At 47.3% G+C, this 15,770-nt stretch overlaps 1 protein-coding gene across 1 annotated transcript in view; it reads right to left on the bottom strand.

Moving 5' to 3' along the window:
* FGF12 (fibroblast growth factor 12) overlaps positions 1-15,225 on the bottom strand; it is a 288,433-nt gene extending 273,208 nt beyond the window's left edge. The window contains exons 1-2 of the mRNA XM_064152920.1: positions 15,133-15,225; positions 14,862-15,023 (exon numbers count right to left, since the gene is read on the bottom strand). Of these exons, the coding sequence (XP_064008990.1) occupies positions 14,862-14,874 (13 nt within the window). The 5' untranslated portion in view covers positions 14,875-15,023; positions 15,133-15,225. The remainder of the gene's footprint in view (positions 1-14,861; positions 15,024-15,132) is intronic.
* Between the last annotated feature and the right edge of the window lie 545 nt (positions 15,226-15,770).

Genomic DNA, 15,770 nt, shown 5'->3' with positions numbered 1-15,770 from the left:
TGTCACAGGCTGAATCTCTCCCATTAAACTCATCTGAGATGTTTCAGAGAGCACCTCTGAGCTATGAACTTCAGGAAGAGAGGTAGCTAATATCACTCAGCTGGACTAGAAGGAAAAAGATGCTTTAATAGTGAAATGCCTCAAAATCTTTTGGATTTTCAGGTAAAACTAAACAACAGTGTTCATCAAGACCTGCATCCAACCACTCCCAACCTGCAAATGTTACACAAGCAAGGTCTGGAATCAGCAGGACACTAAAACTACACTGAGTTCCTCATACAACTGCTCCAATAAGCTAAAGATGTATCACAGTATCATCAGGGTTGGAAGAGACCTCACAGATCATCAAGTCCAACCCTTTACCACAGAGCTCAAGGCTAGACCATGGCACCAAGTGCCACGTCCAACGCCTCAGCCCCAGAGTGTACACAACCACACCAGCCTGGCACCAGACATTAAGGACACACAGCCTCCATGCACAGCAGTTCCCTTCACCAGAGCCTTCCACAGCTGTTCTCCCACTGCAGGGAACAGCCACAATCATAGAATCACAGAATCACTGAATTAACCAGGCTGGATGAGATCTCCAATATCATCCAGTCCAACCTAGTACCCAGCCCTAGCCAGTCAACAAGACCATGGCATTAAGTGCCTCAGTCAGGCTTTGCTTGAACACATCCAGGGACAGCAACTCCACCACCTCTCTGGGCAGCCCATTCCAATGCCAATCACTCTCTCTGCCAACAACTTCCTCCTAACATCCAGCCTAGACCTCCCCTTGGCACAACTTGAGACTGTGTCCCTTTGTTCTGTTGCTGGTCATCTGGGAGAAGAGACCAACCCCACCTGGCTACAGCCTCACTTCATCAGCAATGAGGCCAGCCCTGAGCTTCTTCTGCAAGCTGCACACCCCCAGCTCCCTCAGCCTCTCCTCACAGGGCTGTGCTCCAGGTCCCTCACCAGCTTTGTCACCCTTCTCTGGACATGTTCCAATACCTCAACATCTCTCTTGAATTGAGGAGCCCAGAACTGGACACAGCACTCAAGGTGTGGCCTGATCAGTGCTGAGTACAGGGGCAGAATAACCTCCCTTGTCCTGCTGGCCACACTGTTCCTGATACAGGCTAGGATGCCATTGGCTGTCTTGACCACCTGGACACACTGCTGGCTCATGCCTTCAACTTGGCACAGATGTGTGAAACTCTCACACTCCATCCCCAGTTGTTTTCTTTTGCCAGCAGAAGCTGAGCTGAGAGCCAAGGGGTTCATTCTCTAGAGGAACAGGGCTTGATTTATTCCCTTATGTAGCTGTAACTTGCCCCTCCAGGAACAGAACTTAGCTCTTTTGGTAGAAACGAAGGATCCAACATCAGACCCATCCAGGTTTTTCTTATATCAAGGGAGTTCACTGCCCATGCTTTGCTATTTCTGGATTGCTCTATCATCATTTGGGGTCACAATTAGAGACAATCTCCCTGCATTTTCCCCTCAAGGAGGTACAAGAGGTTTTCAATTCATGAGACTCAGGGCATTCAGCAGCCATTGGCCAACAGCCACCTTGGTCACTATTTCTGGTACCCTGCAGCACAGCTATAAATATATGTAGTTCAGAGCTATGTGTGCCAGCTGGGGCTATTCTGAGACATGGGGTGAAACCCAGGCAGTTCTTAAATTTAACAAATGCAATCTGGTTCAAGTGAGGCTTTTTTGGTAAAGCTACAAGACAATCCATTCAGGTGAGGCCAGATGAGCCATCTTCATCAAACACAACAAACCTGCATGGCCCTTGCAAGGCATCTGAGCCAGTAACCATTGGCAAAGTACAGGCAGAACATCTGCAGCTGACCTTTTCTGCACAGAAATACTTGACAGAGTCCAACTGGAACACTTGCAATTCCATGACCAGTTCTGTCAAACTGCCCTGGGGAATTCCATGTTCCATGGGGGGGAAAAAATGTAAATTTTAAAGTTTTAAGTAAACCATTACCATAAACCAATTTGTTTCAAATGGAGTTTGTTCTGTAATTCATTATTCAACCCCCCCAAAGAAAATAATTTGGAGGCTATTTCAAACTAAACCATGTTACTTCCAACTGAAATGTAGTATGTTTGCAGAGAAGAAAATATTGGCTTTCCTGACTACGTGGCTCTCTTTCTCTGTTTCTCCTTTACAGAGGAAGTTAAAATGCAAAGCTGTAAACAACCATTTTCCCTCAGTAACTTAACCTCCATACTTCAACAGATGGGAGAGCTGCAAGGTTGATTAGGGAAATAATCCAAGGACCAAAAACAATTACAAAGCTTTTTGGCCCATATGTACCTCCACTTGCAAAAGTCTTAGAAGTATCCCATGAAAGCCACAGTCCCTCTGATTATTGTTGTACCTCCTTACAAAAAGGGCACAGAGCAAAATTCTTTCTCTGAGAATGATGAGCCTCTGACCTCAGCTGTGTTCTTCATAATGCTACAGGTGTTGACAAACTCTCATGGTGTAATGAGTTAGTGTGGCAAGGTTTTGATAGCAGAAGGAGCTACAGAGGTGGTTTCTACAAGAAGCTACTAGAAGCTTCCCCTATGTTCAGAATCATAGAATCAATCAGGTTGGAAAAGAACTCCAAGCTCATCCAGTCCAACCTAGCACCCAGCCCTGTCCAATCAACCAGATCATGGCACTAAGTGCCTCATCCAGGCTTTTATTGGACACTTCCAGGGATGGCAACTCCACCACCTCCTTGGGCAGCCTGTTCCAATCCCAGTCACTCTCTCTGGGAAGAACTTCCTCTTAACATCCAGCCTAGATCTCCCCTGGCACAACTTGAGACTGTGTCCCCTTGTTCTGTTGCTGGTTGCCTGGTGAAAGAGACCAACCCCACCTGGCTACAGCCTCCCTTCAGGTAGTTGTAGACAGCAATCTACAGCCTCCTCTTCTGCAGGCTGCACACCCCCAGCTCCCTCAGCCTCTCCTCATAGGGCTTGTATTCCAGAGAGCTCCAAGACAGAGCCACCACTGGCCAAGCCCAAGCCCATCACTGACAGTGGTAGAGTTCTGTGAGAACATACTTAAGAAGGGAAAACAAAAGTTACTGCACAAGAGCAATTGCAGCTGGAGGGAAGAGTGGGAATGTGCAAGAGAAAATGCTGCAGGTATCAAGGTCAACAAAGGAGAAGTTCTCCAGGTGTCAGAGATGGTGATGACCAGCTCTCTTGGTGAAGACCATGGTGAAGCACCTGCAGCCCATGAAGGTTAATGGTGGAGCAGATACACACCTGCAGCTCATGAAGGGTCCTACTGCACTGGAGCAGATGGATGCCTAAAGAAGTCTATGACCTTGTGGGAAGCCTACTCTGCAGCAGAACCCTGGGAGGACCCGTGGCCCTATGAAGAAAAGAAGTCCATGCTGGAGCACATTTGCTGGCAGGACTTGTGACCCCACAGGGGATCCATTCCGGAGAAGTTTGCTTCTGAAGTACTACACTCCTTGGAAGAGACCTATGTTTGAGCAGCCTGTTCTTGAATGACTGTACCCTGTTAAAGGGACTTATGTTGGAACAGTTCATTAAGAAATGTAGCCTCTAGAAAGGACTCATATTGGAGGAGTCTGTGGAGGACTGTCTCCTGTAGGGGGGATCCCACACTGGAGCAGAGAAAAACCATGAGGAGTCCTCCCCCTGAGAAGAACAAGCAGCAGAGACACAATGTGTGATGAACTGACCACAACTCCCATTCCTCATCCTCCCTCTGCTGCTTAGAAGGGGAGGAGGTAGAGAAATTGGGAGTGAAGTTGAGCCCAGGAAAAAGAGAGGTCCAGGTGAAAGGGGATTTCAAGATTTGGGTTTATTTCTCCAATTTGATTGTTAATAAACTAATTTCCCCAAGTCAAGACTGCTTTGCCTGCGACAGTAACTGATCTCTATCCATCCTTATCTTGGCCACAAGCCTTTCATTATATTTTTCCTGCCCTCTCCAGCTGAGGAGGAGAGTGATAGAGCAGCTTTGATGGGCTCCTGGCACCCAGTTAGGGTCAACCAACCACACACAGATGCAAGGCAGAACCCATCAGAATCCAGGAAGCCCTTGACAGGCTTAAATGGCAATACAAATCTGGAGTTCAAGGCAACTCAGCACAGAAACTTCAGAAAATGGCATTTCCTTCAAAATGGGATACCTGAATTTCAGGTAGCTCCAGACAGGAAGGAAAAGAGGCAGAAGCTTGCTTCAGTGTTCTTGACAGGCAGAAGACAGCCCACAAATGGCATACATTATTCTCTGATAGACTACTGAGGACTCCTAAGGCTGAAAGAAGTCTCTGACACTAAGAAGAGGAACTGCCCACCGGCAGGGAAACGGCAACGGATGCAAAGCTGCATTCAGGACATGCTCTGTTTGGTTTGGATGACCAAACTGCTGGCAGCTTCTGGGCAATAAGGATGACTTCAGAAGACAAGAGCAGTAAAGTGCTGTACACCAGCCTTGCCTTTGAGATCAGCAAGTATAAACTCATGCTCCACATATAAGCACTGATTTCAGCAGTGGTGATACCAGCTTCTGGTGATACCAGTACTCAGATTCAGCAAGACTTTTCTGGACTCAGTGCTCCTGAAAACCTTTAACTAAAACAGGAACTGCCTGTGTTTACAAATGTAGACCAGCACCTCTGTAACAGGCCATCAGTCAAAGAATTCCTACCACTTGACTGACTTGCACAGCACAGAGCATTGCTTGCACTAGAAGATCCCTACACATGCAAAGCTCAACCTCAGCCTCAATGCCTTGTTGGGAGTTTCACAGACAGCAGAACACGAGGGCAAGTTCTGCACTCAGTTCTGCTGTCATCAGCTTTAGGGTGGTGCCACAGAAGGGGCAATTTAATTAAACCCAGTATTTTCTTACTATAAATAATTAAGATTTTAAACACATTCTGTTCTTTCTATACTACCCACGGCTGCAAGTTTGCATTGCTTCAGTTTATCAGGCTTGTCCTCACTATTTCTGGGAATATTCTAATCAAAGGAGGTGAAAAATTCAACCCTAACTTCTTTTTTTTTTCTTATTTTTTTTTGAACAACCAACCAAACAAAAAGAATACAGAAAACCCCAACTCCAGCACACCAAAGCCCTGCTGCTCCTGGATGCTGATATTTAGGGAGAGGGGAAGGCAGGATAAATAGTTTTGGGAGGAAAGCCTGAAATGCATATTACTGATAGATGAATCGTGCAAATAGGACTGACAGGTAATGCTGGATATCTGGTAGTCTTTGTGCAGTGTTAATGGCAGAGACATGCTTCAGCACGCAGTCAGTTGTTCTCAGTGTCACAGTCACTTTCCAGATGGGGTGGATACTCTGACTTTTGAACACACTCCCTAGCAATTTGACTAGCAGTTGCTAATGCAAGAGCCTCAGAGCTGTGAGATTTGTACCAACAAAGTAAACTACCTTCAAGAAAGTAAAAGGTAAGCCAAAACTGTTTGCTATGTTAACATCCCCTCAAACTAATATAAAACAACCTCTTTAGACCCTTACTACTATGTAAGTGTGCTAGTTTGAAGCAGGCTAGAATGTTTTGGTGAGAAGAAGTAGATTACAGGCTGTGAAAGGAAAACAATGGTGATGTCTGCTTCGCTCACAGTCTTGCTGAGATGTATGGGAACAAGAAATAAAAACATTTGATAACCACTCTCTCTCTCGCCGTCACTCTCACTGGGGCTGCTGGCTGAGCTGCATCTCTCTAACCTCACTCTCCATTTTGGGCTAACCCACTTTGCTTCTTAACCTCTTGGCCGAACCTCTACTCTTCCTTGGGACTGGGAGCTGTGTTTCTGTATTACCTTTTACCTTGTATATTTCTGTATATAACTGTATCTACTGTAAATATCTGCTTGTATATTGTGCTAGCTGTAAATACAAGCTTCATTCATATTTTCAGAGCTGGTTGAGTCTAGTCTGGGTGATTTCTAAAGGGTGGGGGGGCAGAGAACACCCAAACCATCACAGTAAGCAGTTAACGATTAGAATCATAGAATCATTGAATCATAGAATCAACCAGGTTGGAAGAGACCTCCAACATCATCCAGTCCAACCTAGCACCCAGCCCTAGCCAGTCAACTAGACCATGGCACTAAGTGCCTCATCCAGTCTTTTCTTGAACACCTCCAGGGATGGTGACTCCACCACCTGCCTGGGCAGCCCATTCCAATGCCAATCACTCTCTCTGGCAACAACTTCCTCCTAACATCCAGCCTATACTTTCCCCAGCACAACTTGAGACTGTGTCCCCTTGTTCTGTTGCTGGTTGCCTGGGAGAAGAGGCCAACCCCCACCTGGCCACAATGCCCATTCCAGTGTCCACTGACTCTCTCAGTGAAGAAAGCAGTAGCACAATGGATACTTTTGCATCACAGCAAGCACAGAAGGTGCAAGAATCCTTTAATAAAGAATCCTTTAGAAAATAACAAATGCTTCACATTTTTTCTCAGGCAGTCTCAGAGAACTAAGCTGAGCCTCAAAGCAATGCCACCTATGATGAAAGAGTAACTCTGGATATCAGGAATTTACTTGGTGTTTTCTGTTTGTTTCTTACCATTCCAAAGCAACTGCTATAAGACATTCTTCTCTGAATTTCCTACAAGTTTTATACTCAGGAAATCCTGCCTCAAAATACTCATTCAGGACTGCACATCATCAGGGGATGAAGCTCTGCAGGCTTTCTTTCAAAGCAGAAGTTTATCCCACTGCTGAAATTCATACCAGTTTGATCTTTCAAACTGCACAGCTACCTTGTAATTTCTAGCCCCCAAATAAATCACAGACAAATTCCAGCCACATCTAGATCTAGCTCTTAGATGTCCCAAGTAATGATAAACACTCAGATATGAAAGTGGGGTACAGAGCAGTATGTGAATGAGAGGAGTTAGAGGCAGGATACAGAATTCAGAACCAGATTTGGAGTTCAAGCTCCGCAGTAGGATCATATCAGAGACCAATATCATCTGGGAGTAACCTTGAAGTGTCTAGCCAAACATTTGCTTTATGAGGTATCATCCCAACACTTAACTGTGCCCATCCTACCAAATAATCCTTGGATGGGTAGACTTGGAGAGAAAAAAAAAAAATCCAAATCCAAATCAGCAATAGCATCTTATGTTGGAACAAGCATGGCATAAGAGACTTAGTGACCAGATAGGCTCCAGCCTTCCTGAAGATGCCTCCTAGCCGGTCAGCCTCTTTTGGAGATAGCATCAAATTCAAGGAGAAGTGTTTTTGCATTAAAAATACATTCCAAATGACTGCAAAGCAAAGCAACTTTCCCTCATTACACCAATAAAACATTCAGCACTTCTGGCTTTTCTTCTTAAGCCCTCCAAACAGCTCTGTTCACTAAATAAACGTTACCTAGGGAAGGCTGATGGTAGATAAAGCCAGTCTAACCCAATGTCCAGCTGAGGGATGAACCACAAGAGGAAGAAACACAGCCCAAGAAAAAATGTTTTCCAAACAGAAATGCTGTTCCATACCTTCCTGATTTCTTGTTTTGCACATGCCATTGAAAAGAGCAAGTCACCTTACTCCTGGCAGTGCTCATCCTGATGCACACACAGCCCTCCCTGGCCACATGGCTGAAGCACGCTGCAGCATCGCTCCCGCACTCTACTGAGCAGCCATCATCTGAAGCCACAAGATCACTACTGAAACATGACGACACCATAAATACTTTAATTCAATCTGAACAAGTAAAACCATAGCTTTCAATCTGTATCCTCCCTAAGTACCAAATTATAAGGTTCATCCAAACCTCCTGCTCTCCAAGCAGGAGAAGAAACACAATGCATTAGCCTGACAGATTGTACTCTTACCCAGTATAAAGAACACTTCAAAAGAGCAGGGATGGAGAAGCTATAAAAAGGGAAACATTCCTGTATTGCTTTCAGGGAAATAGTAAACTGTGTCTTCAGAGTTACTAAAATCACACAATCAGAATCACAGAATGGTTCAGGTTGGAAGTGACCTCACGGATCATCCAGTTCCAACCTCCTGCCACAGGCAGGGACACTTCCCACTAGAACAGGTAGCTCAAGGCCTCATCCAACCTGGCCTTGAACACCTCTAGGGAAGGAGCAGCCACAACCTCCCTGGGCAACCTGTGTCAGTGTCTCACCACACTCACTGTAAAGAACTTCTTCCTAACATCTAGTTTGAATCTCCCCTCTGCCAGTTCAAACCCATTACTCCTTGTCCTGTCATTACAAGACCTTGTAAATAGTCCCTCCCCAGCCTTCCTGTCAGTCCCCTTCAGACACTGGAAGGCCACTATAAGGTCTCCTTGAAGCCTTCTCCTCTCCAGGCTGCAGAGCCTCAACTCTTCCTACTTTGAGTGAAAGTATTCATTATTATGCCCATCAGAAATATTTTCCATTGTCAAATTACCTTTCACCATGCTAATAAACACTAAGCTCTGCATGTAAAAATTAATCATCTTATCCCACTTAAAGGTCAAAAGACACAGACTGAAATAGTTTCTGCAATTCTCCCTAAATAACTGGCTTTTTGCATATCAAGTTTTATGGCACATTAGAAGTGTTCAGTTCAGTCAGGATTTGAACAGCTGAGTAGATAGAGGGGAGAAGACAAGAGCAGACAAGAAAAATCTTACGGTAAGTTAAGCCTTTTGATAAAGTCTGCTTGCAAAAAAAATTAGTTGCCTTTTTCTAAAGTCCTGGGCTTTAAATAAACTAAGGATGAAACAGCTCTATGCAGGTCATTGACCAGAGTATCCAGAGATTATGCCTCCAGTGACAACACCTCTACATGGGACATCAGAATAAGTCAATGCTTTTAAAAAATACATTATTTGAAATGACTCTATAGCTTCATTCAGGCTAAATGCAACTTCCACAAGTTATGTGGGAGCCATGGAAGAGTTTATTTGCTTCTTGGGTATTTTAGTATAAGCCAGATGACTAAGTCCTCCTCCCATTTTAATAGCATTTAGGCTTATTACTCGAGTTGTCTTCCCCCTTGGTGTTAGTAACATGATAGGTTTGTAAGTCTGAAGGAATACAAGCACAGCCACTTACTTTGTCCTCTTCACTTCAAGGCCTTATTAGAACACAGCTGCTTTCTGGGGTAGGAAGTCTGTTTCCTTCAGCATCAGATAGGCTTGGATCCTCCTCTCATCCTGAGGCTGCAGATGCCTGCCCGTGATACATCAGCAGCTACCAACTCACGGTGAACAAAGGTATTATACCTTTACCTGCTCTTCCTTGTAGCAGCACGCAGCCAAGATTTACTCATTTGCTAGTTCTACAGAACAACCAGAGCTCCTACCACCTTTGAGTCCTCCCAGGACTTCAGGACATAGTCATATTTGTGTTGTGTTTAATGTGATTTCTAATATAAGAGAAACAGACATTTCACTTGCTCTCTAAAGTACTTTAGAGAATGTATGTAGTGCTAGCTTAGTTCTTTATGTCGTCCCTCCCCCCCCCTACATATTTCAGCAGAGATTGAGTCTGAGGCACAGAAACAAAGCAATTTTCACAGCACTCCACTCCAGCCTCAGGGATAAGGTGTTAAGGTCAGGCAGCCAAAGCATTCCCCTATTATGCAGAACACTGGTACCCACCTGGAAATGCACAGATTGGAGCACAGGGCAGATAATAAAAACATCCCCAAACATGCCTGCATGTGTCAAATTCCAAACAGTTTGAGAATTGTTGGTCTCAGTAACATGGCCTGGATTTCACACAGCGCACCATTGTGAAGGGTAAAGAGCATGAAGCTACCTCTTCTATGGATAATAAACTGCTCAGAGTAGCCTCTGCCCATCTTGACAGAGGCAAGTATTACACACACACCCCCTGCCAGAAAAGAGTTTCTTAACAAAACTGACTGAGCTACTACTTGGTTTCCATTACAAGAAGAAACCAAGCTGAGTTATGTCCCCCAGTCTTCACCAATATGCATTACATCAGTGTCTGTGTTCCACAGTCTATGCTGCAGGCTCACACATACAGCAAGTCAGGAAAACGCATGCTCAGGTAGAATAGAATAGAATAGAATGGAATGGAATAGAATAGAATAGACCAGGTTAGAAGAGACTTCCAAGATCATCCAGTTCAACCTATCCCCCAGCCCTATCCAGTCAACTAGACCATGGCACTAAGTGCCTCATCCAGTCTCTTCTTGAAGACCTCCAGGGACGGTGCCTCCACCACCTCCCTGGGCAGCCCATTCCAATGGGAAATTACTCTCCCTGTGAAGAGAGTTTTGATGTGAGCATCTCAAACAGCTTCAGGACATGGGATCACTAAGATCTTTTCTTCAATCATCGGAGAAAGTCACAAAGGTGGGAACAGTGCACAGCAATTTCCAGAATGGCATGTTCCCACTTGCCACTCTCACCTTGCCCACAAAGCCCATCTGCAATACTAACACTCATTGACTCTTATCGGGTTCTGATCACAAGTTCTTCCAGGTGAGGATTCTGCCCTCTACAGGCACAGCACACAGTCGTGCAAAGAATGCTGACCCACAATGCTGGGGCTGGCCGAGGAAACTCCACTATGGTCCTGGCAGGGAGAGAAGGATCAAAGCACCCGTTCGCTTATTCACAAGACAGCAAGATGCAAAGAGTTCAGACCTGCTTGACAATCCCATGAAGGGCAACTCTATGCCCTCGGTAAACTGGATCTTACTGCTGTTTTACAGGACCTCATTTAAAAGCCTGGACGTTGTGCCCATGAAAAGCACTGTGGCTTTTCTGCAAAAGCAAAAAGCTGCTTCCAGCCTTTGTGACTGGAAAGACAACATGACTCAGATGGCACTACTGTGGCAGCAGCTGCCTGGGACAGTCACTCTGCAGAGATGTCCTCTGCAGACACCTCCTCGAAGCTCTGCTGTTTTAAGACTCTCCAGCAGAGAAAAGCTATAAGGCCAGATCCCCTGGCTTCTACCATGCAACCCTCTGAGCACGAGAATGGTGTTCCAGAGGGAGGAGCCACTGCATAGAGAATGCACTCCAACCTGACATTACTACCCAACAGGACAGGACCATGGCTCAGAGGACTGACAAGAGCACCTCCAGATCTCAGTGTGGTGGCCAACAGTGTGCTTTAGCATTGCTAACCCAGTAGACTAGCTGACAAAACCAAGTCCTGTTGTATTTCTCGGCTAACAGAATACATCTTGTGCTGTCAGCAGCCTGCACTGCACCCAGGAGATAAAACCCAACCAGGGCCACCAGTGCCTGGCACTGGCACCCAGAAAGGACAGACAGCAAGAGCTGTACGGGCCCTTCAGCGGGCAGCACATCCCTGTTTCCCATGCAACATTGACACAAGTGCCCAATCCTCAACTCAGACAAGATAAATGCAGTAATAGGTCTGTTCTCTCTCATTACTGGAAACAAATTTCTCCATATCTTCAAAACTACAGAAGAGGAAGGGAGCCTTCCCTGCAGCAAGGTTAGCCTGCAGTCCCTCTCTGCTCCATCGAGAAGCCCAGGGATACGTTCCACACTGTGCAGCTTGACTCTTGCTTGGCTAGTTTCTTTCCCAGCCTCCGAGTCAGAACAACACTGTGTGACATTCCTTCCCCTGCTAAGCATCTTTCTGACTGTGACTGAAGAATCTGGCAAAAGACCAAGTATTCTTTAACCTCCACATTAACTATTGTTAGCTTTGGCAAAGCCCAGCTCTTGGGATGCCTGGCATGGTATCACTTACTGCTGCAGCCTACAGGAACTGCTGTAGTGGCGAGATTCAGGGATCAGGCAGCAGACGCAAACCCAAGTGCTCACCCACAATTCACTCCCTTCCCCCATTGCCTAATGAGCTTTGGGAGCTGCTACAACTTCTAAGCTTCTCACTGCTGGAAAAGATTTGGAGAGAGTGAATGTGTAGAACAGAGTAAGTCAAGGAAGTGGTAAGATGAGGCCAAATGTCACTTCTAGATCACCGAGGTGTGTTGGTAACACTGCAGATCCATAAACCACTACAATTATTTATCTTTTAGATAAAGACGCTCATCTCTAGCTAGGTTTATCCATCAGGAGGAGGAGGTAAAAGCTGCACCATCACCCCCTCCCCAGCACACACCTGCACCCTCTTACTGTAACAATCCTAACAGTCCTGTGCCCCACTGTGCACAAAAACTGGGATAAGTCTTTCTTCTCTCGTTCTCTTGAATGAGTCCAACCAATGCAATCAGTTATGGCTGCTCTGAGCAGCGCCAGAAATGGGCCTTTAGCCTTTTTGCTTAACAGAGCTCTGCAGGCTTTGCAAAGCATCAGCATCACCCACATTCAGACAACCAAGTTTTCTTGGGATGGCAAATCCTAGGCAAAAGCATCCACAGCAGTCACCAGAGACAGCTGAATTCAAAGACCAGAAGGTAAATTTTCTGAAACAGACTTTATGTTGCTTAATATAGCACAGACTCTTCCCCAGTATCTGCATAACGCTGAGTTTGAAATGTTCCAAGATTTGCACTGAGGAAGACTGGAGAGGTGGGAGAAGGGCTGCAGGAGGAAGCATTTAAAAAGCAAGAGATGACTTCAGAGAAACACCATTTACAAGCAGTAATCTTGACACACAGGACTTGCAATGCAGAGGCTTGGTTAGTAATGAAAATGTAAACAACTCTCTAGTAAGGCAATGCAGTAGCAAGTCCATCTAGGACTAATCATGAAAGCTGAAGATGTGAAAGCTTTAGGCTGGCTCATAACCTCTTCTCAGGAGAAATGTCCTGCATCGTGCCCCACTGTACACATATACAAATTTAGGCTGTTAAATCTGTGCACCATAGACCTTTTCATGCTGCTCTAACACCGAGCGAGTTTCAAGAATCACTTTGGTGCCAGCACAACTGGATCCCTGCCGTGAGCAGATGACTTCTTGCCTTTTCATTTCCCCACTGAAGTGCCAAAGTTGCTTGTGTGTTTCATTTAAAGCGTGATCTCTACTTTGGACATGTCCCGTTCTAGTTCCCTTTATTTCTGATGAGTTTGCTCTCAACAGTCATTTTTTTTCTACATAGAGGAAACCTACAGACTCTTTGTTCCCCACCTTCACCTCAACAAGAAAAAATGCTAGGAGGAGCAATCTGCTGAGAATTTCTAGCAAAACATAACAGAGTAGTGACTCCTGGGGTTGTCCCACTCCTTTACAACCATTTCCACCAAAGCCAAGAGCCTAGGCATGTGGACTGCTGTGGAGCCCATCTTGCAACCAACCCAAGTACCAGCAACCCAAAAAGCTCCCTTGTTCAACTGCTCATCACCAACTGTCACTATGTGTTTGCACAAGACAGGAACCAGCTACTGCTACTGTCACCACTTAACCGGACCTTTTTTCTTCTCTTTTATTGCTGTTACCTTTCTACCTCCTGTACAGCTGCTCCAGTTACAGCAGCTCCCCTAGAAGTTCCCCAGAAAGCCTTACTCTTGCTTGCATAGTGCGTGACAAGGCACACAGGCTGTGACTTTAGCAGGACGCACTCTTTGCTTCACATACCATGTACTGGTAGGGCACGCAAAAAAGTAAGGTGCCACATCTCAGGTCAGCTGTGAAAATGGCATGGATAGCCAAATACCCCTAAGGCAGATATCAAAGCTAAGATGACTGCTGGGAGCTTTTGACCTAAGTCAAGTCTTGGCAGGTACACTTGTTTTTAAAAAGGTATTTACCTGTCCTCAAGCCCTGGTCATTCTAGTGATCACTGCCCACAAGAAACTGTGCTTTATAGGACATACTGCCTCCATATGATCGAAATAGCTTCCTTCCTTAATCAGCATAGAATCCAATATTCCCACACAGGAGAACTATAGCCCTGATTGACAAGATAGTTACAAAAATAAACCTGAGGTTTAAATATAGCTTGCTCAGCTCCCTGGAAGGTATGTAGTATTGTGTTATACAAGTCTACCATCATTTTCCTTGAATTAATATAGCCCATATTCTCCCACTGCCTTGATCTCTATCAATTAAACAGCTGCCAGATCTGTGTCATACAGGAGAGCTGGCAGCTAGGGTTAGGTGGGAATGGCAACCAGCCCTTCCACTGCATGGACTGATTTACCACCAGTATTTCGTTGGCAATTAGCATTTACAGATTTTGAGTTCGTGTACCAGTTGAATGTATGATGTCTGCTGCAACTGTAGAGGCAGACAGATAAACAAGCAAGCAGGACTACAAAGCCACGTATAGAAACAAGATACATATGCCCAGCATGAAGGGCTACGTCTGGAACAGAGATGTGTCACTTGGAATGCAAAGACACGAGCTAGGCCGGCAGTATTTAATTAGTTCCTCTTTCTAGGGTGGATAGTTCAATAGCAGCAAACTCATTGCATTTCTCCCAATTTATCAAGATCTTCCGATGTGTTGAAGATGCAACGTAATGAGGGCAGAGCTCTGTAGCCCTGCTCTTCTCGTTTCAGGGGGAAAAAAAAAAGATCTTTTAAAAAGCCATTCTAATTATGAAATGTTTTTTTCTCTCTTAAAAATCTCCGCGTTACTGACTGAAAATCATGGGACAGACCTCCTATTTATTATGCAAATCCTCAGCATTAAGAAAACAAATCACCAACTAACATCTGTCTCACGCTAAAGGAAAATAAACCAATTTACTGGCCCCGAACCCCCTAACAAGCAGCACCCTTCGCCAGAATCCCCCGAGCAGCCGACCGAATACCACCCGCCGGCGCGGGCGGGCAAAGCGCCTCCCGAGCCCCGTCCCCGCCGCTGCTGCAATGGACCCACCACAGCGGCTGGGCTCGGCTGCTCCCGGCCCCGTGCCGCGCACCGGCCCGGCCACTGCGGTCCTTTTGCCGCCCGCCCAACCCCCCCGCGCCCCGACCCACCTTTCCCTTCCATCGCGGAGCCTTGCGAGCGCCGGGAAGTTGCTGGGAAGTTGCCGGAAGACGCGCTCCGTCCTCAGCCAGAAAGCCCCGAGAGCCCGGCGAGCAAGAGCCGGCCGCCGCTGCCTGCTCCGCGGTGGGGACGGCGCCGTCACTGCTTCGGAGCTGCAAGCAAGCAACCACCGGGGGAAAGGGCGTGAGCCGCCGGGCCCCCCAGCAGCAAGCAACGGCAGGGAGCGCGGGGCGCAGCGCGGCCGCGGGGGGAGCGCGTTACCTGGGCGGCGGCGGGAGCTGTCCCTGGCCGAGCGGTGCTGCGGGGGCGAGTGGCTCCGCGGCCCGCCGCGCTGCCTGGCACCGCCCGCATGCGCGCCCCGCCCGCGCCCCGCCCCCGCGGCCCGCACCGCGGCACCGCCGGGCCCCCGGCTGCGGGCTGCGCGGGGGAGCGGCGTCCGCCTCGGCCGGGCCGGCCCCGCTACCCGCCCCGGCGGGCTGCGCCCCACAAGCTGGAGTGCCGAGTTACGCAAACCACGGGCACGAACGGCCGCCGGTTTGCCGCGGGAGCGCTGCTGGAACCCTCCTTCCCGAGCCGGGCACAGGGATCGCCTGCCGGGCTCGCGGGGCCGGCAGCTGTGCGGCGCGCCGCACGTCCCGGCTGCTGCAGCCGCGCCGGCCCGTGCCGCAGGTGATGCGCGCTCCGCACATGGCCTGACCGAGCCCCCGCACCACAGCTGACTCCAATTGCCAGCTCAGAGCTGTCACTCCCCGCACCCCGGCCCCACGGTATCCTAGAAACCACAGCACCTGCAGGCGCGGAGAGCCTCGCAGGAGATGCCCAGCCTCAGGTCCAGGCCTTCTCTGGATACGTTGTCTCACGATTAATTATGCTGATTCATAAAACAGCCACTTCAGGGC

Source organism: Pogoniulus pusillus, chromosome 13, assembly GCF_015220805.1.
Source record: "Pogoniulus pusillus isolate bPogPus1 chromosome 13, bPogPus1.pri, whole genome shotgun sequence".
NCBI classification, from domain to species: Eukaryota; Metazoa; Chordata; class Aves; order Piciformes; family Lybiidae; genus Pogoniulus; species Pogoniulus pusillus.
Note: the sequence above shows the minus strand (reverse complement) of the source record. Positions and strands in the feature narration are given on the sequence as shown.